The following is a 26,682-nucleotide window of genomic DNA, read 5'->3' on the forward strand; positions in this document are numbered from 1 at the left end:
CCAGCAGGCCATCTTCTGAGGAGCCGTGAGTGCTAGGTGTGCAAAGCACACTGAAATGGGGAGAGGGAGCAGAAGCTGCACAAAGGGGTCCTCCAGGCGCATCTGGGGAGAGCACCAACGTTAGCGGCTGCATCTGCCAAAACCAAATAAAACAACAAAAGAAAGCAAAATGCTTTCCCCTAGTGTTCTTGCTGAACCAGTTGGAGGCCCTGCACCCTGCTGCCTTAGTTTCCCGGAACGGCCATAACAAAGCACCACAAACTGCGGGGCTCCAAACAACGGAAACGGAAACTCTCACAGCTCTGGAAACTGCAAGTCCAAAATCAAGGTGTTGACAGGCCCGTGCTCCCTACAAAGCTTCTAGGGGAGGACCCTTCCTTCTCTCTTCCGACTTGTGGTCGCCCCGGGCGTTCCTTGGCTTGTGGCTGCATCACTCCCATCTCTGCCTCCATCTTCTTCCCTTTAGGTCCATGTTTTTTCTCTGTCCAAATGTTCCTTTTCTTACGAGGATAACAGTCATTAAATTTAGGCCAACTTCAATCCAGAGTGACCTCCTTTTAACTAATTACAGCTGCAAAGACCCTACTTCTAACAGAACGTTACATTTTGAGGTTCTGGTTGGGAATGAATTTTTGGAGGACATTATTCTACCTAATCCTCTTGCCATAGAAGAAATGTCAGGCATAGGCAGCAGGATAGATTGAAAGCCACCCTATGGAAGTAACCTTTGGGGACTCAGAGAGCTACCTCTTACATTAGAGAAGAGAATTCTTTTTTGTTCAGCATATACTGAAATAAAGGGTCAAATCTGATATGTGTATAAGGTAGTTCTGCTTCTTTTTATGGGAAGTCACACTTTCACTACAAATCTAATTTGAAGAAAGGCTCTATATTAATGCAAACCATTATTGCACTTAGTTTTTACATATAAAACACACATTAACAATAATTGTTCCCTGCTCTAAGGTGTTCTGGGGAAGGTTTTATTCTGTGGGAAAAATGTATGATTTCAACATTTTATTGCATGTCAAGGATATTAACATCAAAGCAAATAATTCCATTATTATAGAGTAATTTCAGTATTGTTCTTGTGCAGAAACTAATTTAAATGATAAAGAGCACAAAAACCTAGTTAAATCTTGTTGGGCGTGAGAGTTTTAAAAAGTCTTCTGGGAGTTCCCATTGTGGCTCAGTGGTAATGAACCCAACTAGTATCCATGAGGACACAGGTTCGATCCCTGGCCTTGCTCAGTGGGTTAAGGATCCGGCGTTGCCCTGAGCTGTGGTGTAGGTCGCAGACACGGCTCGGATCCCATGTTGCTGTGGCTGTGGCGCAGACCAGCAGCCGCAGCTCTGATTCGACCCTCTAGCCTGGGAACTTCCATATGCCTTTGGGTGCGGCCCGAAAAAGCAAAATAAATAAATAAGTAAATAAAATCCTCTGGAGAGTTTTCAGTGGAGAAGTTATTCCATCAATTTATGAGGGGACCCATTTCGTTTAAAGATAAAGCTAGGAGATTTATTGTACATTTAAGAAGCACCGAACAGTTTCCAAGGCCATAATGAATCTATTTCCCTAGTCTTCAACCAAGAATAACTTACATGTTCAAGAAAACATAATTTTGTCCTTGATTGTAAAATTGCTCCATTAACTATTGATGGTAATGATTTTAACATTGTTCTAAGTGAATATTTAGACAGAACTGGGTTTGTTAATCACCTTCTTCATCTGCTTTGAAGATTTATGTAAAAGCCAATGAGTGATTTAGTATTGAAAGCTGAGCTGTGAATCAAGAATTCCTCTTTGTATTCTCAGTCATGGCCCAGTGCACGCAAGGTTGGGTGATTTTCTAATTTCCAAACCTCTCTGTTGGTTCTCTAAGTACTTATTGATTCCTTCTCTAAGAATGATTATACTTAGGGAGTATAAAACCTGCTTTCCAAAGGGAAGGCTAAATTTTCAGGGCCAAGCCTCTTCATTTCTATTTATCAGTACGAATAGTCACAACATTAACTACTAAATTAGCAAGCCTTTATTAATTACCTTCCCCACATCCAGAATTTATGGCTATCTGAGGATGATAAAGAGGCCAAAATGTCTGCAGTCGTCATCCTCATCTGATAGTTCCTTTGCTCAAGGATGTTTTAAGGCGCGAAGGAACTATGGTAGAGAATCGTCATGTGCAAATAAGAATCCTTTCAGATGAATACGCTTGAACATGCCCGGCATGGGTTGAGTTTCCTGGGACACAGACTCTGAGACAGAATTCAGTGTGCAGGATGTTTATGAGGGCGTGCCCTCGAGAAGGGAGGGGAAGGAAGCAGGAGTGGACCGAGGGAGAAGCCGAGCTGGGATGCCAGCCCAAGAACAGCCTCCGCTGACCCCGCGGAGAGGTCTAGATCCGAGATGGCATTTTAGGCCTGCCTTGAGTTGGGAGGAGGGAGTCAGGTTTTCGTGCCCGCCTGTCCATCAGTCACTGAATGGAGGTGGCCTTGGAGGGGTACGTGCCTGGGGTGAGTCGGCTCTCCGCAGCTGACGCAGTGCCCAGAGAGGGGTGACAGCTGAAAGCCATCTTCTGGCAGCACGCCCAGCAGCTGCGGGAATAAGTCCTTTATTCATGAAGGGGGATCTGGGTGGTACATCACAGCACCCATGACAATGGCCTCCTGAGGATTTAGAAAAACCGAATCAGGATAAATTCTAAGCATTCAGGAAAACGAGAAGGATGGAGGAAGGTGAGAATAATGACGGTGTTTGGACTGACACGCCTTCCACACGGAGGGTCTGGAGGGGAGGCTGGGCTAGAGTTTTGACAGAGGAGGAGCTGACGTGTTCTGATGAAGACGCCCACGAGGGGACAAAGCGGGGAAGTGTTCAAGGGCGAAAGGCTGGGGTGGCAGGAAAGGGCAAGACGTGTACAAGGATGACACTGAGATTGGCTTTCCTGCAGCGAGATGTGGAGAAAAATGAAAAGAGAAGCTGGAGCCTTGATACGCTTAATCAGCTTCGCCCTAAGAAACAAGGAGTGGACATGGAAGGCTTCCGAGGAAACGATTCTGGCTGCTGTGTACAGGGCAGATTGGAGGGTGAGGATGGAGGCAGCAGGGTCTGGACTACCGTGGGGGGCTTAGTTGTCCCCATGGTGTCCCCCCGTCACCTAGGGTTGAGACCGGGGGAGCAAGCGAAGTGCTTAGGGTGCAAAATGTGTGCTTGCACGGCTCTGACAAGGAGGCTTCTTTAGATCTGGTGCCTAGGCACCTCGCTTGCCTCACCCAAGCCTTGCCTCACCTAACTCTGACCTCAGCAGACCAAACCAAACAAAGATATTTCAGCACAAACAGTGTACTTGCTGGGTAAATGCCATTTAAAAGCAAGTGCCCTGCACGCAGAACACTTGCTGGGGAGTGCGGACGAGTTAGAAGTGTGCATGGGGGCTCTGAGCATTTAGCTGAGGCGGTGAGGGGAGGATTTTCTGAGAAGGAAACATTTGAACTGAGACCTGAAAGCATTATCCACATGGAGTGGGTGGGGAAAAGCATTTCAGACCAAAAAATAAATAAATAAATAAATAAATAAGCATTAAAAATAAACGCAACGTGTGGAAAGACAAGAATGCATTAAGTTGTAGCATTAGGTATATAACCCCCTTAAACTATTACAGGAACAAAAAGAGGTCCTCCTAAGAGCTAGAAAGCGCCACACCCTGTTTGTCTTTATGGCCAAAGAGGTCAAAGATACTAGAAGAAAAAGGAGGCAATTATGCCTCTTTAAATGCCCAAAAGGACTATTAAGGTTTGAGATTCTCAATGTCAACATCATATTCTGCTGAACATTTAAAACAAAAATGGGAAGGAGAGCAGGCATATTGCTGAAAGGAAAGTAATGCATATATAAGGAAGCATATATAACAAAATTACCTAAATAATAGTTCATTCTTCCCCCTGCAGGGCTATGAGCCGGATCCCAGTATAACCAAGTTGGCGGAGCAGTATGCCAAGGAGGTATGCTTCTTATATGAAAAGGTGTAATTGTCTTTCTCTGCCCTGCCAAGTTCTCTAATGGGCTTGCTTGTGTGTGCTAGAACGGGACCAAGCTGTCGCTGACGAATGATCCATTGGAGGCGGCTCGTGGAGGCAATGTATTAATTACAGACACTTGGATAAGCATGGGACAAGAAGAGGAGAAGAAAAAGCGGCTCCAGGCTTTCCAAGGTTACCAGGTTACAATGAAGGTACAAATTGATGCCTCTCTGAAGGTCCATTAATTGCATTCATAAAGGCCAGAATCATCTAATCACGCATTCACTTTGGGGAGAGCAGACTGTCCTTTCATTCCCTATAAAGGAGTCACTGACTGTATCCCCCAGTGATTTCTCTCCTCCTAAAGATTAGCTGTGTCCTTTGGAAAGACGTTTTCGTCTGGTATGAAGGCAGTGAAACCCAGGCAGAAGACAGAAGGCACTTTTCCCCTCTGACAGCGGTGGAGGCATCAGAATGCTTTACTCTTTGTTTAGAGACATTAGGTTACTCCTGCTGCATGCAGTTTCTTCCCATTTCTCCTTTAAGAAAAGCTCCGCAATTCTGTTCTTAACCCTACTGGTCGGGGGTGGGACCCAAGAATTTGCATTTCTGCCAAGTTCCCAGGTGAGGAGCTGCTGCTGCTCCAGGGTCACACTTTGAGAACCACTATTCTGCAGGAATACCCTAAAAGCCAGGTGTCCACTGGGATTCTGTCTGCAGAGCAACTACTTTGTTTTGGTGGAAAAAGGGATTAAGCGATTTTAATAGATACTTTATTGATAAAGTATAAATGCTTAGTTATATACATGACAACAGGATGACGTTTGAAAAATGAAGTGAAAATGTTATTTTCCCCGTCCCCTTAACAGCGACTATTCCCAGAGGTAGCCACTGTTTAACAATTTGATGTCTCTTCGCAGATCTTTTCTGTGTATTTACATATGCGTACACACACATACACATACAATTATTGATTTATCATAGATGGTAGATTAGACATATTATTCTGACTTATTTTTTCCACTTAAATCTTAGATTTTCTTGTCCATTCATTTAGATATTTTTGATTCTTTTTAATGGCTGCCTAGAATTCCAAGTACAAGTGGACCCTATTTTACTTAAGATGTTTCCTTTTGGAAAATTAAGCTGTGTCTAATTATGCTAATTACAAATAATGCTGCAATGAAGATATCTATCTAGATATAGATATAGATATATATCTTTGTTCAGGTATGACGAAAGAATGCATGCCCGGGGACAAATTTCTGGGTGAAGTGGTATATACTTTTTTTTCCACTTTATTTTAATTTTTTTTTTGGGGGTTTTTTTGGGCTGCACCTATGGCATATGGAGGTTCCCAGGCTAGGGGTCGAATCGGAGCTGCGGCTGCCGGTCTGCGCCACAGCCGCAGCAATGCCAGATCCAAGCCACATCTACAACCTACACCACAGCTCACAGCAATGCTGGATCCTTAACCCACTGAGCAAGGCCAGGGATCGAACCTGGGTCCTCATGGATGCTAGTCAGATTTGTTTCCGCTGAGCCATGATGGGAACTCCATATATACTTTTTAACATATGAGAAATGCTACTAAATTGCCCAACCAAAAGGACTGACAACTTATGCTCCCTCTACATTCTCTCCATTATTAGTTGCTATTTACATTTTTAATTTTTAAAAAATCTCTAACTCATGCTTTTTAAAATCGGCATTTCTCTGATTATGAAGTTAGATGTCTCTTCATGTTTATGGGCCATTACTATATCCTTTTCCTATAAACTGCTCTCACAGCCTTTCATCTTATATAATATCCTTTGCCCATTTCTACTGGGTTTTTTTGTACAAAACCGAAAGCATTTGAGAACAACGGCAGTGATTTTGAGGTAAGAATTTAAGAGGGAATGTAGTTTTGCATCTTGTATCTGAACAATGAAAATGGATGGGAAAGTGTAATTTTTAGGAACTGACTGTTGGAGAAAACTTACACTGCTAGGACATTTGCATTAAGGATGAAACACCTCGTGCGCAGTGCCTATAATCCTGTCTAATGCGCTCCTGTGTCGGAGCGCTTCTTCACAATTGCTGTAACTAGTGATGAAGCATGCTTCCAGTGCCGAAGACCACAATTTGGAGATAAGCTAAAAATATAACGCGATCACGTAGAAGCAACCTTTAAAATACATTGGGGTATAAGTGGTGACTTTTACTACCAGCCACATGTTACCCTAGTAGACTTCTTTACTGAAATGTCCACTGTCCCACTAGACAGGATACCAGAAAACCGAGTTAGTGGTTTAATTTGGAATGATGATCCCCCAAATCAAAAAAAAAGGACTAGGAAGTTCCGTAAGTTGCAAGGACCATATCCATTTCCACTGGGTGCTTTTAGCTTAAGCCCTCACTGTGCGCCCCCCTCTCTCACCCTTCGCATTGACCTCTGACTCCAAGACTCTGACTCTGAAGAAGACGAAAGTGATAGCTGCATGTAAGAGTCAAAATACAGTCTTATCCTCATCTCTTCTTTAGACTGCGGAAGTTGCTGCCTCTGACTGGACATTTTTACACTGCCTGCCCAGAAAGCCAGAAGAAGTGGACGATGAAGTGTTTTACTCTCCACAATCACTTGTATTCCCGGAGGCTGAAAACAGAAAGTGGACAATCATGGTAAGCAAGCGATGGGGACTGGAGGATAGGCAGTTCTCCGTGTGGCCCCAACTTGGTCCTTCATTCCTTTTGGTAAATAATAAGCACCTGGGATTATCTGCATACATCATTTGCTCATATGGCAATTATTATTTTTTTTTTTTTGGCCACCTGCGACACATGGAAGTTCCCAGGCCAGGGATCGAATCCAAGCCACAGCTACAGCAACACCAGTTAGGGTTAACCCATTATTCCACAGCAGCAACTCCAATGGCTTCTTTTTTATTTTGGCCATACCTGCAGCATGCAGAAGTTCCTGGGCCATGGATCGAACCTGCACCACAGCTGTAACCAGAGCCACAGTGGTGACAACGTTTTGCCATCAGGGAACTTCCTATATGGCATATATATTTTTTTCCAGAAGGCTCAGAATAGATTGTTGTTGCTGAAAGCATTTACAGTGTACTTTTAATGGAGTAAAAGTGACCCCCAACTAAATATATCTATTTTAGTCCAAAGTCTTATGTTCTTGATCATCTTGAGCGCTACCTACCATTGCCTGCCAACCATTATAAGCTGTATAATTCTTTTTTTAATTTTTATTTTATTTTTTTTTATTTTATTTTTCCACTGTACAGCAAGGGGATCAAGTTATCCTTACATGTATACATTTTTTTCCCCACCCTTTGAGCTGTATAATTCTTATACCAAAATTTTATAGTCCCCTTGTTAATGTTTAGAGAAGCCCCTAATTCAGTGCCTGACACAAAGTAGGTATTCGAAGAAATTGTCTTTCCTTCCTCCTCTCTTTCTTCTTTTCATTCCTTGCCTAGGTAATCGTTTTGCTTCTCTACTGGCTTTAGCCACACGGGTACCTTTGTTTTTAGGTATAGAACATTTCCAACATTGCAGCAAGACTAATCTTAAACAGTGTTAGTCCCTTCAACCAAACACGAGTAGTTTCATTTTCATCCCAGCTATTTTAGGAAATACTAACGACATATCTCTGCTTTACAACATCCTAAACATCACTTTCTTCTCTGAAAAATGGAATACTCAAGTGCCATAAGTTAGTACCACCATTTTTTTTTTAGCTTTTAGTGATTTAACTAGTCTCAGTTACTACACCAGCCAGGGTCTTACCGGCAAACAATAGAATCCACTCCAGGCAGATATATAAGAATCTGTTAAAAGACATTAGGCACCTTACTGAACTAATGTGCGGAAAGAGGGTGCAGTGAATCATTCTTGTACACCATATTCAGAAACAACATCGGCAGGAAAATTGCCCAGCAACACTGTGGTTCTTTTGTAGCCAAAACACCACTGATAGAACCACCCATGGCCTGGTACCTAATGCCCTGGAAACTAAATGCCAGATACTCCAGTATAGCTTCCCCAGCTGAACCAGATACCTCCACGTGCATATGGGCCAGAAGATCCAATCTGCCAGAGATAGCTTCCTCTACATGTTGTTCACTTGGGGTTCTAAGTCTAGAGCTTGGAGCTCCAAGAGGCAGGCCTGCACCCCAGCTGCAAGGGAATCTGGGAAATGTAGTTTCAATCTATGGAGTCAATTAAAACAAGCTGGAAAGGACTATCTGCTAGTTATTTATATAATCTATACATGGATTTAGATAGGGTTATTGTGAGCATTAAAATAATACACATAAAACATTTAGTATGTTATCTAATACACTGTGAATATTGTTATTATATTATGATGACCATTATCATCTTCATTGTTGATCTAGTGCAGTGACCAGCAGAGATTTGAGCTCCCCTATAGCTGACTGGAAGCTAATCATGACTCCCTTTGCAATGCAAAGTTGTATATGAGGGCTAAATTTTCCATATCTAATAAGAGGGATGATTTGGGTTGTTTTTTTTTTTTTTTTTAATGTACCTTCCAGCTTGCCATCTCAGGACACTAACTTTGGCCAAAATGGCAATTGTCATGTCATTTAGACCGGTGCCTCTGAAGCTTTAATGTCCATTTGAATCACCTAGGGATCTTGTTAAAATGCAGATTTAGATTTGGTCTGAAGACAGGCCCAAGAGTCAGCATTTCTAACAAGCAACCAGGTAATACAGATGCTGCCATCCTGCAGACTACGTTTTGAGTAGCAAAGATCCAGATGACAAAAAAAGCAAATATAAGCTCTCCAATCACGTACCTCAGAAAAATAGCAAAAAATTTTCCTCAAGCTCTTTTCTTTATCATAAGATGACCAAAGTTACAGAGATAAATCAATCCAAACCTGTTAAAACAGGTACCTTTTAGAAATCCATGGGGGAAAAACTAAAAGTAAGCTTTCTTTTTTTTTATAATGACTTTTATTTTTTCCATTATAGCTGGTTTACACTGTTCTGTCAATTTTCTACTGTACAGTGTGGTGACCCAGTTACACATACATGTATAGATTCATCACAAGTGATTAGACACAGTTCCCATTGCTATTCAGCACGATCTCATTGCCCATCCATTCCAAATGCAATAGTCTGCATCTATTAACCCCAGACTCCCAGACCACCCCACTCCCTCCCACTCCCCTTGGCAACCACAAGTCTGTTCTCCAAGTCCATGACTTTCTTTTCTGTGGAAAGGTTCATTTGTGCCATATATTAGATTCCAGATATAAGTGATATCATACGGTATTTGTCTTTCTCTTTCTGACTTACTTCACTCAGGATGAGAGTTTCTAGTTCCATCCATGTTGCTGCAAATTGTTCTTGTTTATGGCTGAGTAGTATTCCATTGTGTGTATATACCACATCTTCCTAATCCAATCATCTGTCGATGGACATTTGGGTTGTTTCCCTGTCCTGGCTATTGTGAATAGTGCTGCAATGAACATACAGGTGCATGTGTCTTTTTCAAGGAAAGTTTTGTCTGGAAATATGGCCAAGAGTGGGATTGCTGGATTATATGGTAGTTCTATGTATAGTTTTCTAAGGTATCTCCAAACTGTTTTCCATAGTACCAGCTTAGATTCCCACCAACAGTGCAGGAGGGTTACCTTTTCTCCACACCCCCTCCAGCATTTATTTGTGGACTTACTAATGATGGCCAATCTGACTGGTGTGAGGTGGTACCTCATAGTAGCTTTGATTTGCATTTCTCTAATAATCAGGGATGTTGAGCATTTTTTCATGTGGTTGTTGGCCATCTGTAAATCTTCCTCGGAGAAATGTCTATTCAGGTCTTTTGCCCATTTTTCCATTGGGTTGTTGGCTTTTTTGCTGTTGAGTTTTATAGGCTTCTTGTATATTCTAGAGATTAAGCCCTTGTCCGTTGCATCATTTGAAACTATTTTTCTCCCATTCGGTAAGTTGTCTTTTTGTTTTCGTTTTAGTTTCCTTTGTTGTGCAAAATCTTGTCCATTTGATTAGGTCCCTTTGGTTTATTTTTGCTTTTATTTCTGTTGTTTTGGGAGACTGACCTGAGAAAACATTTGTAAGGTTGATATCAGAGAATGTTTTGCCTATGTTCTCTTCCAGGAGTTTGATGGTGTCTTGTCTTACATTTAAGTCTTTCAGCCATTTTTGTGCATGGTGTGAGGGTGTGTTCTAGTTTCATTGATTTGCATGCAGCTGTCCAAGTTTCCCAGCAATACTTGCTGAAAAGACCGTCTCTTTCCCATTTGATGTTCTTGCCTCCTTTGTCAAAGATGAATTGACCGTGGATGTCTGGGTTTATTTCTGGGTTCTCTATTCTGTTCCATTGGTCTGTATGTCTGTTTTGGTACCAGTCCCATACTGTCTTGATGACTGTGGCTTTGTAATATTGCCTGAAGTCTGGGAAAGTTATGCCTCCTGCTTGGTTTTTATTCCTCAGAATTGCTTTGGCAATTCTGGGTCTTTTGTGGTTCCATATAAATTTTTGGATATTTATTCCAGTTCTGTGAAAAATGTCAGGAGAAATTTGACAGGGATTGCATTGCATCTGTAGATCGCTTTGGGTAGTATGGCCATTTTTACAATATTAAGTTTTCCGGCCCAGGAGCATTGGCCATCTTTCCATTTCTTTATATCTTCTTTGATGTCCTTGATTAATGTTTTATAGTTCTCAGCATATAAGTCTCTCACCTCCTTGGTCAGGTTTATTCCCAAGTATTTGATTTTCTTGGGTGCAATTTTTAAAGGTACTGTATTTTTGTATTCGTTTTCTAATATTTCATTGTTAGTATACAGAAATGTGATTGATTTCTGAATGTTAATCTTATATCCTGCTACTTTGCTGAATGTGTTGATCAGTTCAAGTAATTTTGGGGTTGAGTCCTTGGGTTTTCTATATATAGTATCCTGTCGTCTGCATACAGTGACAGTTTTATCTTTTCTCTTCCTATTTGGATGCCTTTTATTTCTTTTGTTTGTCTGACTGCTGTGGCTAGGACTTCCAATACTATGTTGAATAACAGTGGTGAGAATGGGCATCCTTGTCTTGTTCCAGATTTTAGTGGGAAGGCTTTCAGCTTTTCACTGTTGAGTGTTATATTTGCTGTGGGCTTGTCATAAATGGCTTTTATTATGTTGAGGTATGTTCCCTCTATACCCACTTTGGTAAGAGTAAAAGTAAGCTTTCTAAAAGATCATTTATGAAGATGCTTTGCACTTTTGAATTTTTAAAGAGCTTATTAAACACATATTTAAATTGAATTTACTTAAAAATTAAGTACGTAATGTATTCATACAGTTCAAATGTTTACAAGGATACTCACACACACATATATAAAATCTGCATACACACACACACACACACACACACACACACACACACACGGTGAAACCTTATGCCCTCTCATTTTCTACCATATTTCCACTTTCCTGAGTTACCCATTTCCCCTAATGGGAAAATATATTTTAAAGAACATGAGAGGTGTAGCTATATTAAAAAGAAAGTAGAGAATATAAAATAGAAAGAATACTCAACTGGGAGTAAGGAGAGCTTGAATGCTCTGTTTTTGATCCTAGTCAGCTGTGACATCTTGGGTAAGAATTACTTCTCAAAGTCCCAGTTTCCTCACATATAAAATAAGCAGATCAAGCTGTACAGATGGCAAATGACTTGCAATCTTACATCCTCAATCTCATCAATAGGTTACTCAGAGTCCTATGTTCAGAAGGTTCTAAGCCTGCCCGTGGTCTTGGAAAGGAAGAGTGGCATAACTGACTAGAGATGCCTGACATGGATTCTGGAATGGAGTCGGTGACACACATGCTGTACTCTTTATGTCTCTGAGCCAGATGATTTGGAGATACCATTGAGTCAAGTTCATTTCAGCAACCATATACTGAGCACCTACTCTGTGCCAGACCCTCTGCCAGGCATTGGAGATAAAGGACAAAAAAAAGAATATTGTGTCTTCCCCGCACAGTCTATGCAATTCATTGGAGCATGGCATTTTCAAGTGGGATGAGACCTTAGAGATTGTCTAGTCTAAGTTCCTACTTTAAAGGTAAACAGATTATTCTTAGAAGCTTATTTAGAATGGCATTTAGGCTCTGAATTGCTGAAATAAATTTTTCTGGAATGTTCTAAAGGCACAATACTTGTTTTTCTCTAGAATTTCCCAATCCAATACAGTAGCCACTAGGCGCATGTGGCTATTTAAATTTAGACTTAAGTGAATTACCATATAATAAAATATAAGATTCAATTCCTCTGACATACTAACCACATTTAAGTGCTCGATAGCTACATATGGCTGGTGGCTACACTACTTGTATTGGACGGCACGGATACAGGACATTTCCATCACGGCAGAAAGTCCTACTGGACAGCACCACGGTCTGGAGAATGATTTCCACACGCACAGTTTCATTTAAAATCAGGACAGAAGAAAGAAGGAAAGATACAATCTAGCCTCAGGTACTGAGGGCCCATGATGACGAATGTAATAACTAAGTAAGGTGAAGGGCTTGTTCTAAAGGCATATAAAATTTTTAAAGCAAAAGCGTACTCTTTCAGCACTTGGAGCAGCTTTTTAAGCCGTCCTTGCTGGGCGATTTCCAGCTGTGCTTTCAGAACACTCCAGTAATCACATCATTCTATTTGTACTGCACCGTCCTTTGGATCTTTTTGTTTAAACACACACACACACACACACACACACACACACCCTTTCCTCCTGAAAAAGTTTGCTTTTGTATTTTGCAATAGTTAGTAAGGCTGTAGGACTCACAAAAAGTCAGGTGGGTTTCTTCCTCTGCCCACAAATTTTACTGTGGTTAAAGCAACCTCAAGAAACCCTGTTAAAGAAAATCTGACACTTCAAAGCACTGCAGGATGAGCCTTAGATACACCACACCATTGTGGATGTAATTCACAGTATTTTATCATCTCTTCTCTCCAAGTTAGGGGGGCCAGATAAAATACAGGATACCCAGTTAAACTGCAGTTTCAGATAAACAATAAATAATTATTTAGTACAGATATGTCCCATGTAATATTGGGGACATATTTATAGTTTAGAAAAATTGTTGTTTGTCTAAAAATGTCAATTTGTATTTATTTATTTAACTCAATCTGGCAAGTCTACTCCAAATTGACTTTCTAAGATTTAACATCTGAAAATAAGTGTGACCATGCAACGACCATTAAGTACCAAACCAGGAGTTTTCTTGTGGTGCAGCGGGTTGGGGATCTGGCAGTGTCACTACAGTAGCTTGGGTCACTGCTGTGGTGAGGGTTCGATCCCTGGTCTGGGAACTTCCACATGCCGTGAGCATGACAAAACAAACAAACAAATAAACACAAGCAAACCAAACTAGATATGTGGTCCCAAGAACCCAGAAAAAAGCTTTAAGTATTTTACCAGGAAGATGTTCTTATCCGAGAGTTTGACCTCCCTGTTTTCTTCTTGTCATTCAGATCTCAGCTTAAATGTCATTCTTCAATAAGGTCTTCCCTGGCCACCTGCTCTTAAGTGGTTCCCCAGCCTGCTTTATTTTGTGTTTTTTTTTTTTGGGGGGGGGGTGTTTGTTTGTTTGTTTTTTGGCTGTGCCCGTAGCATGTCAAAATTCCTGCACCAGGGATCAAACCCACACCATAGCAGTGACAACACCGGACCCCTAACCTGCTGCGCCACAAGAGAATTCCCATCCTTTATCCCATTTTTAATTTTCTTTTCTAATGACATTTATCGCTACTTTTTCTAATGGACATTGATCACTATTTGTTTGTTGCCTGTCCCCTCCCTGTAATGAAAACGCCCTCATAAGAGCATTGATCTTATGTGGAAGGTTCTTCATCATACCCAGCATGGTACTTGAGAAATACCCAAATACATGTTCAATGCATTTTTTAGCCTGAAGGCAATATCGAGTACTGGTTGGCTCTCGAACATGGGCTTTGGGAATCAGGTTAAAATTCTGGCTCTCTGTGTGACGTTGGGCGAGCACCATAACTCTTCGAAGCCTAGTTTATCCATATGAAAATGGGAGTAAAGTAGAAGGAGCTTGGCAAGGTCGTGGGGAGTAAATGAGGCAGGAGTCCTTTGGGCATCATGGTCAAGGTCTAGGACAAGCGGGTTCAGATCCATCCCTTAGGACCGTCACTCAGGAAAACAGCTATGCTTCATTTTCCTCAGCTGTATCTTCTCTCTCTTACTACCTCACACAAGTGGGAAAGGATACTAAGTAGTGTGATGCACAGAAAGCAGTCAGCACAGGGCTCAGCCCATGGGAACTGTTCAATAACTACATGCAATGAGCACGTGTGAAATATAAAACCTGCACTTCTGATATGGCTAGGGACACAAGTACGGTGTGGTCAGAAAGAAAGAGCAAGCACCTGCAAAGGCAGTAAAACTACCTCTTAAGAGGGGAGTCAGAGAAACCTGGCTCCAAACCCAGTTCTATACTCTGTGTTGTTTCCAGGATTAAGTTCCTCATCTATAAATGCTAATAACAGAAGCCGATTTAGATGGTTGTTGTGTTAAAGGAGACAGTGCATAACATGTCTTTCTATCTCACTGTAGCACGTAGCACACTGCCTGGCAAATATTTCTTAGCCGACTAGCACAGGATAACGCACTTCGTCTGGAATGTAGTAAGCACTCAAGAAGCATTTGCCGTCACTGTTCCTGATACTATTACTATTGTCATTACTGTGGAAGTCGGGAAGAGTAAAAGTGAAAACTCCCATTTGAAACCGACAGCCTAGTGGGCAGCTGTCCTCTTGGTTATAAACATTCTTTCATGAGGACCCAGATTTCAGAAAGACATTATGCATGAACTCAAACGATTTACGTTTACTAGTCTACATTTGATTTATTCTAAACTTCTCTAGGTTACAAATACCCAAACCGCAGTGTAAACATGGATGGGAGAGATTCCATTTCTCTAAAACCAGCCAATTCCTAGATTTCACTTATGCCTGGAAAATCCAATCATGGCTACTGTCTTGGTACCTTATTTCAGCTCTCTCCCCTACTAGTCCTGGAATGAGGCCTAAATGAGCATGGCACTTGTATATATTTGAGTCAGCCTGATCCTTCTTGACCTCCCTTTATTGGAACTGTCCCTTTATCATTTCTTTGGGAAAACACCTTTCAACTGCAGACTTTCAAAGTTGCGACCTGGATCACCTTCCCTAAGTGACTAAGCAACTCTTGCTAATGTTTACCCATTTCTTTCTTTCTCTTTCTCTGTGTGTCATCCCAGGCTGTCATGGTGTCTCTGCTGACAGATTACTCGCCTCAGCTCCAGAAGCCGAAGTTTTGATGCCGTGATGCTTGTCAAGAGGGAAACCATGTTCTCCCATAACAGAATGAGTCAGTTGATAAGGGAAGGAGAAGAGAATCTAAGAAATAAACAGATCCTGATGCATGGTATGGGTGAATGATATGATATTGCTTTGCCATTGTGAAACCTCCCTAAAGCCCTTAATTTAAGTGCTTGTGCACTGTCATATGTGGCTTAACTTGGTTTAAACTTTCCAATTCACAATTTCTGAGTTACATTTGGGTATCATATTAATAACCATATACATTTGCTTCAACTAAACATAAAATACTGCGTTCATAACACATAATGCCTAAGCCATTAAATGTAATCTATGCTTATTGCCTTAATAAATTATCACCCACGCTAATTTATAAGTAAACATTTACCAGGCAGTCAGCTGCTGGTAGATCTGTGGGCTGTGCTCGTATCCCCCAGGACCAACAAGGAAGCTAAATGATCCATCTTGCTGATGTAGTGCAATTTTCAGGCAAATGAGGTAGACAGACATTCATGTGCGGAGGAAATGATGAAATTCTTAGACAACAACTATAATTGTGTCCAAACTCTGGAGTTTTTTCCAGTCATTTGGGGAAAGAGGGTCCTTTGAGAGCACACATCTCTTTTCTATAATGAATACTTAATGTAACAAACCTAAAGAAGCCTTTGTGAACAAGGTGGTAGAACCATGCCTATGTAGCTAGGAACATAAGATCCATTAGTGACACCTTTGTAGGTTCAAATTCTCCAGCAGGAGAAATTTAATTTTTTCATGTCTGTGCTTGTCATGCATCTCATCACACCACACACGGGATAGTTCCATAAATTTACTGCTTGCCACATTTCAGCCCATTTTTCCCTCTAATTTTTCTTCAAGATAATAAAAATTTGCTTTACTGGATTATTATGCGATTAAAGCTAGATGTCTCTTGTGGGTGAACAAAATTTGTATTGTTGAATTATTACGATATAATTTGAAACCTTTAGTTCAAATGTTAAATAAATGAAACTTAAAAAAAAAAAAAAGAGTTTAGGAGTTCCTGTCGTTGCTCAGCGGAAACGAATCTGACTAAGAAACATGAGGTTGCGGGTTAATCCCTGGCCTCACTCAGTGGGTCAAGGATCCGGTGTTCCGTGAGCTGTGGTGTAGGTCACAGACGTGGCTCGGATCTGGCGTTGCTGTGGCTCTGGCGTAGGCCGGCAGCAACAGCTCTGATTGGACCCCTAGCCTGGGAACCTCCATATGCTGCGAGCGCAGCCCTAAAAAGACAAAAAGACAAAATAAATAAATAAATAAAAATAAAATAAAAAAGAGTTTACAGAGGACAAGAAAAGTGATTATCTTTACATTCCATTTCTACTGTTTGAAGAATGTTTCCAGCCTGGTTGACTGATATTCTTCAGTAGACAGCTATGATTTCAATGAGTAAGAGATGAATTAAAAATTAGATTTGCAAGGAAGATGCAATAAAGCATATTTCATGGGGGGGGGGCTTCATAATATTACAGGAAAAATAAATTTTTCTAGTAAATATCAAAGGTGACTTTCATGTTTATGGTTATTTATTATAAGCACCTGAGAAAGAAAGAGTGGGGTTTCTACTTTCAGCAGAGGGTCTAAGAACAATTTAACCAGAAGGTGCCATGTGGATTGTGAGAAGCTCTCCTTCAAACTGCCTACATACAAAGGACATAATCCTGAGTATCTTTCTTTCTTTTTTTTTTTTTTTTTTTTGCCTTTTTTTAGGGCCACACCTGTGGCATATGGAAGTTCCCAGGCTAGGGGTCCAATTGGAGCTGCAGCCGAAGGCCTAAGCCACAACCACAGCAATGTCAGATCCAAGCTGCGACTGCGACGTACACCACAGCTCATGGCAATGCCAGATCTGTAACCCACTGTTCGAGGCCAGGGATCGAACTAGCAACCTCATGGTTCCTAGTCGGATTCGTTTCTGCTGAGCCACGACGAGAACTCCCACAATCCTGAGTATCTTTCGACTTTCTTTTTCTTTTCTTTCTTTCTTTCTTTTTTTTTTTTTTTTTTTTCCACATCTGAGGCATGTGAAGTTCCTGGGCCAGGAATCGAACCCCAGCTGCAATTGCGGCAACACCAGACCCTTAACCCGCTGTGCTAAAAGAGAACTTCCTCCTTCTGCTTTCTAAATGGTCTCCCACGGTAATGAGCTCTCAGCTCTTTACTGGCTAGTCTTTGAACCAAATATAAGGTATAATCTTCTTCCCTCAATCAGAAAGAACTTGTATCATATTCTTGCCAAAATGTAGTCACTTTACTTCAAAAAGTCCCAAAGCTTTCTTTTTTATAAACACACAATTCAACACTGTTCTCAACCCAAACCTGTTGGAATGAAATTTGCTTTCTTAACTTTTCATCTTAAGAAGACATTATGTCTATTATTGGAAATAAAGATAACAGGGAAGGAACATTTAGTATTATTTTTTAAAGCTATTTTATCTTCTGTTTCTTTTTACCCTTTCCCCCCTCATTCCCTTTCCTATGTAACTGCTGCAATGACAGAGATCAACAAAAACTCCAGCAATGACCCCTTGGATCGCTGGTGCACATAACAGATCCTATCAACTTAATTAATGTAACTGGCCAAAGAACTCCTTTCTTCCAGGCTTTCTCCATTGTAACACTGGAGGGAAAAATATCATGTGGTTACACTGCAATGATTTCAATGGTGGGGAAGAATTATCAGTTGTTAGTTTTTTCTGCAGTGATAAGTTTCTAGGAACTTTAGTAAACTAAAGTCAGATATTTTGAACGAATGTTGAGCTGAATGATTTGACTATTGTAAACTGCCCAGGGTGAAAGATCTGCCTAGATTAGCATGGCAATGCCATAGTAGACCTCCTAAACAAATAAGTGACCCTAGACCTTCAGTTAAAATGGTGAGGGCTGCTTGGTCCAAGGCCAAAGTTCCAAAGCAAATCTCACATAATAAAAAGGAAGAAAGACACATACAGAGAGGGTATCCAGAACACATTCTTTGGGGGGCCTTTTTGTCTTGGATGTTCCCATCAGTGTCGAGATTATGGAGATGGTTGCAGCACGTCTTGAGACATGGCACCACTCACCAATTTTGTAGGGTTGGTGACAAATATGAAAGGTCATATCAAAGAGTGGAAAACCAGTCAAGTCACAATGATGGGGCTCCTACAACCAGGAACCCCACATACTGACATGCAAGATAGACTCTGTGTAAAGGTCTTGGGTAAAAGACACGAGTAAAGGTTAAAACCTGGTCTACACTTTAGTTACCTCCTTATAGGCTTTACAGCCAGGAGAGGGGAGTGACTTTTGTTGTAGACTGTCCATCCACCAGAGGGGATACTTTTCAGTATTTTATAAGCCTGAATAGGTGCCTTGCTTTAAGTCATACAAAGGGCTAGTATCTGGTACCAGCAGCCCTACCATCAATTAATTATATCAAGCATTTTTTTTCAATATCACCTTGCACTTGATTAAAATGAGACACATGGGGACACTTCAGTGAGGTTTCCGGTGTTTTGCCTCAGTTTGTATCACAATATCATAAAGATTCCACAATGGCAATGATGGTGTCTGTGCATCTTTATGTGGCAAATATATGACACAGATCATTGAGGCGGGAATTTGAGATCAACTCTGCGGTTCTTTAATATTTTAAAGAAAAATTCATCCCTAAGAATTGTCCAGAAAATTTAGTATCAATTCTTGATAGAAAGAATCTTGGTCAGAGCAAATGGAAGTGAAATCCTTCACAGGGACGAAATCTTTTCCATTTGAATAGTGCCTGACATATCAATGGCACTAGTTTTAGTTTCTAAGCAACATTTTGGTGAAACTCATTCTCCAAGGCAATGCAAGCACAGCAGCTGCCTTCTGGAGCAAAATCATTAGGCAAAGGAATTTTTAAACTGGGCATGAGGCTTAGAAATAACATAGATTATCCTTTCATTTTACAATAGGAGGGAAGGGGAAATAACAACAAAATGTTTCTAAGATATTCTACAGGGAAGGATGATACATGGGTTCAGCTCCCCTCTGCAAACGATCCGAGACCCTACAAATGGAGCTGCTTGATCTAATTCCCTCATAGGCTGAGTGGGGCACAGGAAACAGGCTGGTCTGGGACTATGATTCTGTGAGGCCAGCAGATGGGAGGGTTCGCACCTAAGCAGAGATGGATACATTTATTCAGAGAAATGAACAAAGATCCAAAGAGCCCTCATGCAGGTGCTGTTGGTGCCCCATCCTGAGGCCCTTTCCTTGACTTCGCCTATCCCCCAGCTGCTGTCAGGCCTGGATGCTAATAGCTTACAGCCTCCCTTTTTTCTTGAAGCTTTACTCTCAGCCATCAGGAACCATTTAGCCCAAGAGGTTAGAGGCCAACCCTCACCCCACCACTGGCAATTCACAGTCAATGAGTAACTGAGAGAGAGGTGTGTGGAAACTTGGCTCCCTTCCTTGTAGGCGGGACCAACCTTGTGGTGAAATTCATGCTCCAGAGCTCCCCATGGGATCAGGTTGAGGCTAATACCTGAGACCATATCCTTGGTCGGCTCCCCCTGATGTTTATTTAACCGACTGCCCCTGCTTCTCTTCTCCTGAGAGTGCGTCCACAGTAACACATTTGCACAGGAAGCCCCACTGTGGGCTCTGCTTCTAGGGAATCTGAGCTAAGGCGATCCAAGAATAAGATTTTTCAGAGGTCTGTACTGTGCTTCAAGGCATCAAGGGAGGAGTAGGAAGATAAGAGGCCATTAGACAAATGGTGAGGAGCTCGTGCTTGAGCAAGCAAAACTTTCCCCATCACCAGGATCAGTCTTTCTCAGAAGGAAGCAGAACATTATAAATAACAAGAGTTATTTTCCTGTCACATGTTCAAACTCATAATGAGGAAATTATTAGGTGCATGGAATAGGAGACCAATTTACTTTCCCCAGTGAAGAGTAGATCTGAATTAACTGACAAAATAGGGCAGATTTATTTGTGATATTTTAACACCTTTATAGGTCAGCAACTCTGGCAGCTGTTTAGTTGGTCTGCCCATTGCATTGGCTTCCTGACTCCCCCAAAGCTACTTATTTGGCAGGTATATGGATTGGGGCCTGAGAATCTGCAGTTTTTTTATTTTTGGCCACATCCAAGGCATGTAGATGTTCCAGTTCCCGGGCCAGGGAAGGAACCCACGCTATAGTATGGACCCAAACTGCTGCAGTGACAACGCGGGATCCTTAACCTACTGCACCACAAGAGAACTCGGAGAATCTGCATTTTTAACACATCCCCAGGAATGCCAATGGTGCTGGTCCAGGAACCATACTTGGAGAGTCATTAATATAAGGTAATTCTAGAGACTTGTTTGAGGCGTCTCTATCCCCAAATCCATAAAGCACCACCATAAAGCATTTGACATACCCAGATCCTCTGATTATTGATCTGTCTTTGGAGTCATCTGTCTTTAGCCTGGGTTTAATACTTCTTCCGCTATGTACTAACTATCGAACCTTGCTCTCCTTATCTGTAAAACGGGAATATTAATGCCCATCTCATAGTGTTCCTGCAGAGTATCTGGCTTAGAGCAAGTGCTAAATAAATATTAGCCTCCTTTTGTTTGATGGATTGTTTCTAATACTTTATTTCTTTGGCCCTTTATAACAAAATTATATCCCACTACCAGAAACATACTGAGTAGAACAGTTGGTGTTCAAAAAAGGGCAAAGAATGAGCTCGTCTTCTGAAGCTGGCAGAAACCAGCAGCTGATTCAGTTGAACCACCTCTGTTCTAGAAGCTGGTTTGTGAATACAAATGCTACCCAAGGGAATGACCTGGCTCTTTGCCAAACCAAATCATGGAAGCAAACAAGTCCAAAAATCTAATCAAAGTGACAAAACCCTTGTTTAGGAAAGCATGCCAGGAATGTACATTTACATGAAATGAATCAGAGGCATCTGGCAATTGTCAGACTTGGGGTCTAGCTGATAAAAGGGGAAAGGGATTAGGAAGAATTTATCAGGGTTTATTCATCTTTGTTTGAGGGCAGAAGTGCTCAAAGGAAGTTTCCAAATGGTTCTTAAGACCTATTTATTTATTTTTGTCTTTTGTCTTTTTAGGGTCGCACCCATGGGTGTGGCACATGGAGGTTCCCAGGCTAGGGGTCCAATCAGAGCTGTAGCCGCCGGCCTACACCAGAGCCACAACAACGTGGGATCCGAGCCATGTCTGCAACCTACACTACAGCTCACGGCAACGCCAGATCCTCAACCCGCTGAGCGAGGCCAGGGATCAAATCCGCAACTTCATGGTTCCTAGTCGGATTCATTTCTGCTATGCCACAACGGGAACTCCCTAAGACTTATTTGAACGTTTGTTCTCAGGGCTTCTTTACATTCTCATAAATTATAAAGATCTCAAAAATATTTGCTTATGTGATATATATCACATTAGAAATTAAGACTGAGGAATTTTAGAAATATTTATATATTTATTATTATTATTATTATTTTGCTTTTTAGGGTCAAATCGGAGCTGCAGCTGCTGGTCTATACCACAGCCATAGCAATGTGGGATCTGAGCTGCATCTGCGACCTATACTACAGGCCATGACAATGTTGGTTCCTTAACCCACTTAGCGAGGCCTGGGATCAAACCCACATCCTCCTGGATATTAATTGGGTTTGTTACTGCTGAGCCACAATGGGAACTCTGATTCTGACTAATTTAAAGCTAACAATAGTGAACCTATTATATTTCATGAAAATAACTATATATTCCAAAACAAAGTTAATGAATAGAGTAGATAACATTGATTTGTGTTTGTGCACGTGTCCTCAATGCCTGCCTTAATAGAAGACAGCTGGATTCTCCTATCTGTTTCCACTTTCCCTGTGTTTTACTGTGTTGAAGTATAGGAAGATGATCAAGCCTCACAGAGTTTAAAGGGTAGTAGACTTTTCAAACAATTGTGGATATTCTTGGATGTTACATTGAAACTCCGCAAGTGATAGCTCCTTAAAAGGTTAGGTGCAATGTGGAACCTGAAACCGCATCAAGGAACTTTTCGACACTGTTACATGAAACTTCATTTTGAATAAATCTTTTGCCCAGGGGTGAATCTACATTGGTCATTTGGAAAATATTTGTTCAGAATTATGTAGATCATCCAAGTGATGGCCCATTACATTATGTAAAATCAAAATATTGCATTTGTTAAAAATAAACCAATGGAACCTAATCAAACTGACAAGCTTTTGCACAGCAAAGGAAAACCATAAAAAAAAATTACAGAATAGGAGAAAGTAGTTTCAAATGATGCAACTGACAAGGGCTTAATCTCTAAAATAGACAAACAACTTATACAACTCAATAGCAAAAAAGCCAATAACCCGATTGAAAAATGGGCAAAAGACCTGAATAGACATTTCTCCAAAGAAGATATACAGATGGACAACAGGCACATGAAAAAATGCTCAACATCACTGATTATTAGAGAAATGCAAATCGAAAATACTATGAGGTACCACCTCACACCAGTCCATCACTAATAAGTCCATCTTATTAATTATTAATAATTAATTATTAAGTCCATCTTATTAATAAGGCCATCATTAATAAGTTCACAAAAAAACAAATGCTGGAGAGGGTGTGGAGAAAAGGGAACCCTCCTGCACTGTTGGTGGGAATGTAAATTGGTACATCCACTATGGAGAACAGTATGGAGGTATCTTATAAAACTATACATAGAACTACCCTATGATCCAGCAATTCCACTCTTGGGCATATATCCAGACCAAACTTTCCTTGAAAAGGACATGCACCCACATATTCATTGCAGCACTATTCACAATAGCCAAGACATGGAAACAAGCTAAATGTCCATGACAGATGATTGGATTAGGAAGATGTGGTATATATACACACAATGGAATACTACTCAGCCATAAAAAAGAACAAAATAATGCCATTTGCAGCAACATGGATGGAACAAGAGATTCTCACACTAAGTGAAGTATGTCAGAAAGAGAAAGACAAAAACCATATGATATCACTTATATCTGGAATCTAACATATGGCACAAATGAACCTTTCCACAGAAAAGAAAATCATGGACATGGAGAACAGACTTGTGGTTGACAAGAGGGAGAGGTAGGGAGTGGGATGGATTGGGAATTTGGGGTTAATAGATGCAACTATTGCCTTTGGAGTGGATAAGCAATGAGATCCTGCTGTATAGCATTGGGAACTATATCTAGTCACTTATGATGGAACATGATAATGTGAGAAAAAAGAATGTATACATGTATGTGTAACTGGGTCACCTTGCTGTAGAGTAGAAATTGACAGAACACTGTAAATCAGCTATAATGGAAAAAATAAAAACCATTATTAAAAAAAGTTCATTTGTTAATACCACAGTGGCTATGGTCAGAATGTCTGCACCTCCCCCTCAAATTCCCATGTTCAAATCCTAGCCCCCAAAGACTACAGTATTAGGACGTGGGGTCTTTGGGAAGTACTTAAGTCACGAGGGTGCAGCCCTCACAAATGAGATAAGTGCCTTATGAAGGGGCCCCCACAGAACTCCCTAGCCCCTTCTGCCATGTGAAGACTCAGGTAGAAGGTGCCAGCTATGAACCAGGATAGAGTCCTCATCAGAGCACAACCATATTGGCACCTTGATCTTGGCCTTCCCAACCGCCAGGTCCGTGGGAAGTCTGATGTGTATAAGCCACTTAATCTATGTTATTTTGTTTACAATAGCCCAAATGGACCAAGACAACCACCTATCTCATTAGAAAAACCTTTAAGTACTGTAAAAAAGATTAAAATTTTACACAATTCTAATTTTCTCTTAAATGCTCAAATTTTATCTTTTTTTTTTTTTTTTTTTTTTTTGTCTTTTTGCCATTTCTAGGGCCGCTCCCGAGGCATATGGAGGTTCCCAGGCTAGGGGTCGAATCGGAGCTGTAGCCTCTGGCCTACGCCAGAGCCACAGCAACGCGGGATCCGAGCCGCGTCTGCAACCTACACCACAGCTCACGGCAACGCCGGATCGTTAACCCAATGAGCAAGGGCAGGGACCGAACCCGCAACCTTCTGGTTCCTAATCGGATTCGTTAACCACTGCACCACGACAGGAACTCCTCAATTTTTATCTTTGACCACAAATACGTGAATTACTTAGCTTTAAGTGACAGATTCATTTTGCTCATTTTTAAGATGTCTGCCAAATCCCCAAGTCCAAATGACCATAGTTTGTCAGTTATTGTTTTTTCTTAATTAAAACTTGTGTACCATGAAAAAGGCAGCTAGTTCAACACAAACTCAAAGAACTGCACATGTGCTTTTCTTCAAACAATCATACTTTGTTATGCAACAGAAAAGCTTAATGCTTACTCCTCATGTCATCATGCAGAATATTAAAAAGATATGTACTCAAGGGTTGAAATTTAACATTAATATTTGTACTGCTTCATCAAAGGCACTAATAAGTGAATTTGGCTTTTTAAAAAACTGCCTGAAGCCATGGGTGCGGCCCTAAAAAGACAAAAAGACAAAAGCAAGCAAAAAAACTGCCTGGGGAGTTCCCGTTGTGGCTCAGCAATAAAGAACTTGTCTAGTATCCATGAGGACTCGAGTTCGATCCCTGGCCTCAATCAGTGGGTTAAGGATGCATTGCCATGAGCTTTGGTGTAGGTTGAAGATGTGGCTCAGATCTGGTGTTGCTGTGGCTGTGGTGTAGGCTGGTGGCTACAGCTCTGATTCAACCCCTAGCCTGGGAACTTCCATATGCTATGGGTGTGGCCCTAAAAACACCCCAAACAAACAAACAAACAACAAAACTGCCTGGATGGGATAGTGAAGAATATAATGACTTTTGGTTCTATAGTCCTGATTTATGCTAAGGTGTCAGCAGTCTTATCCACCATTCGTTTTGAACCATCCACTGATGCTGCTGGTCCAGGGACCACCAACTATGAAGCAAGCTCTTATCCTGCCTTCAGGGATCCGAGGGAGGGCAAGTGGGAAAATCGCTGGTGCTCCCATTCCTGATTAAACAAAAATAGTTGACTCTACTCTGAATTTACCTATAACACTGAGTAGCATTTCCCAAAAGGATTCTGGTGGAAAATAAAAAGTTTATGACTCACTTCTATAAAGCAAGTCTTGGGTGCACTATGCAAAAAAAATCCATTTCATTCGTCCCATGCATGTTGAGCCATCTGTTGTTTTGAGCCCCAGCTTTGTGTCAGGCAAGGTGTTGTATGCCGGGGGTACAGGAATTGACTGGAAAGACATGATCCCTGCCCTCGTGGTGTTTACAGTCTAGTAGGAGAGATAGACAACCACATGGAAATAGGTATTGTGACAGAAGCTGGGAGGGAAACAAATAGGATGGTCTAACACAGAATAAAGGGACCAAGGGAAGAGCACACATTTGGTTCTCAAACTTCAGTGAGTATAGCATCACCTGGAGAGTTAATAAAGAATACAGAGGACCCGGCTTATTGGAGTAGGGAGGTCCTGGCCCTTTGCAGTTTTGCCATGTGATTTTCCAAAATTTGAGTAGTGCTGCTGTAGGTAAATCGCCCAGAGAAAGCCTCTCGGAGAAGGCAACTTGACAACTGAACCCTGAGTGATGGGAATAACTGGGGGACCCAGGCTTTTCATTGGATTTGGAACAGATTTGTGTGAGGTGATGCCAGTTCTTCTATGGCTACAGGTTGAGCTGTAGGGCTGGTAAGTTCATTTATTGCTTCATTGAATCCATTCCATTTATTATTACAAAAACATTTTATCACTTAAATAGCTACAAGTTCCTATAACAAACATGTTTTATGAGCAAAAGTGCTTACACTATTGTGGCTCAGCAGAAACAAATCTGACTAGTATCTATGAGGATGCAGTTTCCATCCCTGGCCTCGCCCAGGGGGTTAAGGATCAGGCTTTGCCGTGAGCTGTGTGTAGGTCGCAGACACGGCTCGGATCTGGCATTGCTGTGGGTGTGGCATAGGCGGGCGGCTACAGCTCCGATTCAGCCCCTAGCCCGGGAACCTCCATATGCTGTGGGTACAGCCCTACGAAGACACACACACAAAAAAAAGGGCTCACACTAGGTATTTTGTATTTACCCGTCTTAGCACAGAATAACTCTCTGAAGATCTCACCTCATTAACAAGGAACAGAACACATATCTTTATCTTTTAAAACTTACGTTCCTTCTGGCTATTTTCCCCCACAATGCCTTTTTATGTGGTCACTAGAATTTAAATGTCCTCCGAGT

At 41.3% G+C, this 26,682-nt stretch overlaps 2 protein-coding genes across 8 annotated transcripts in view; one reads left to right on the top strand and one right to left on the bottom strand.

Moving 5' to 3' along the window:
- The window catches only part of OTC (ornithine transcarbamylase), a 69,450-nt gene extending 53,160 nt beyond the window's left edge, over positions 1 to 16,290 (top strand). Inside the window, 4 exon segments of the mRNA NM_001164002.2 lie at positions 3,949 to 4,002; positions 4,083 to 4,232; positions 6,547 to 6,684; positions 15,331 to 16,290. Coding sequence (NP_001157474.1) covers positions 3,949 to 4,002; positions 4,083 to 4,232; positions 6,547 to 6,684; positions 15,331 to 15,390 — 402 coding nt within the window. The 3' untranslated portion in view covers positions 15,391 to 16,290.
- The window catches only part of RPGR (retinitis pigmentosa GTPase regulator), a 284,289-nt gene that overhangs the window by 136,599 nt on the left and 121,008 nt on the right, over positions 1 to 26,682 (bottom strand). The gene's annotated exons all lie outside the window — the stretch shown is intronic.

Source organism: Sus scrofa, chromosome X, assembly GCF_054392235.1.
Source record: "Sus scrofa isolate SSC_HxYL_T2T_F1_AM1 chromosome X, Sscrofa_HxYL_maternal_Yorkshire_Landrace_v2.0, whole genome shotgun sequence".
Taxonomy (NCBI): domain Eukaryota; kingdom Metazoa; phylum Chordata; class Mammalia; order Artiodactyla; family Suidae; genus Sus; species Sus scrofa.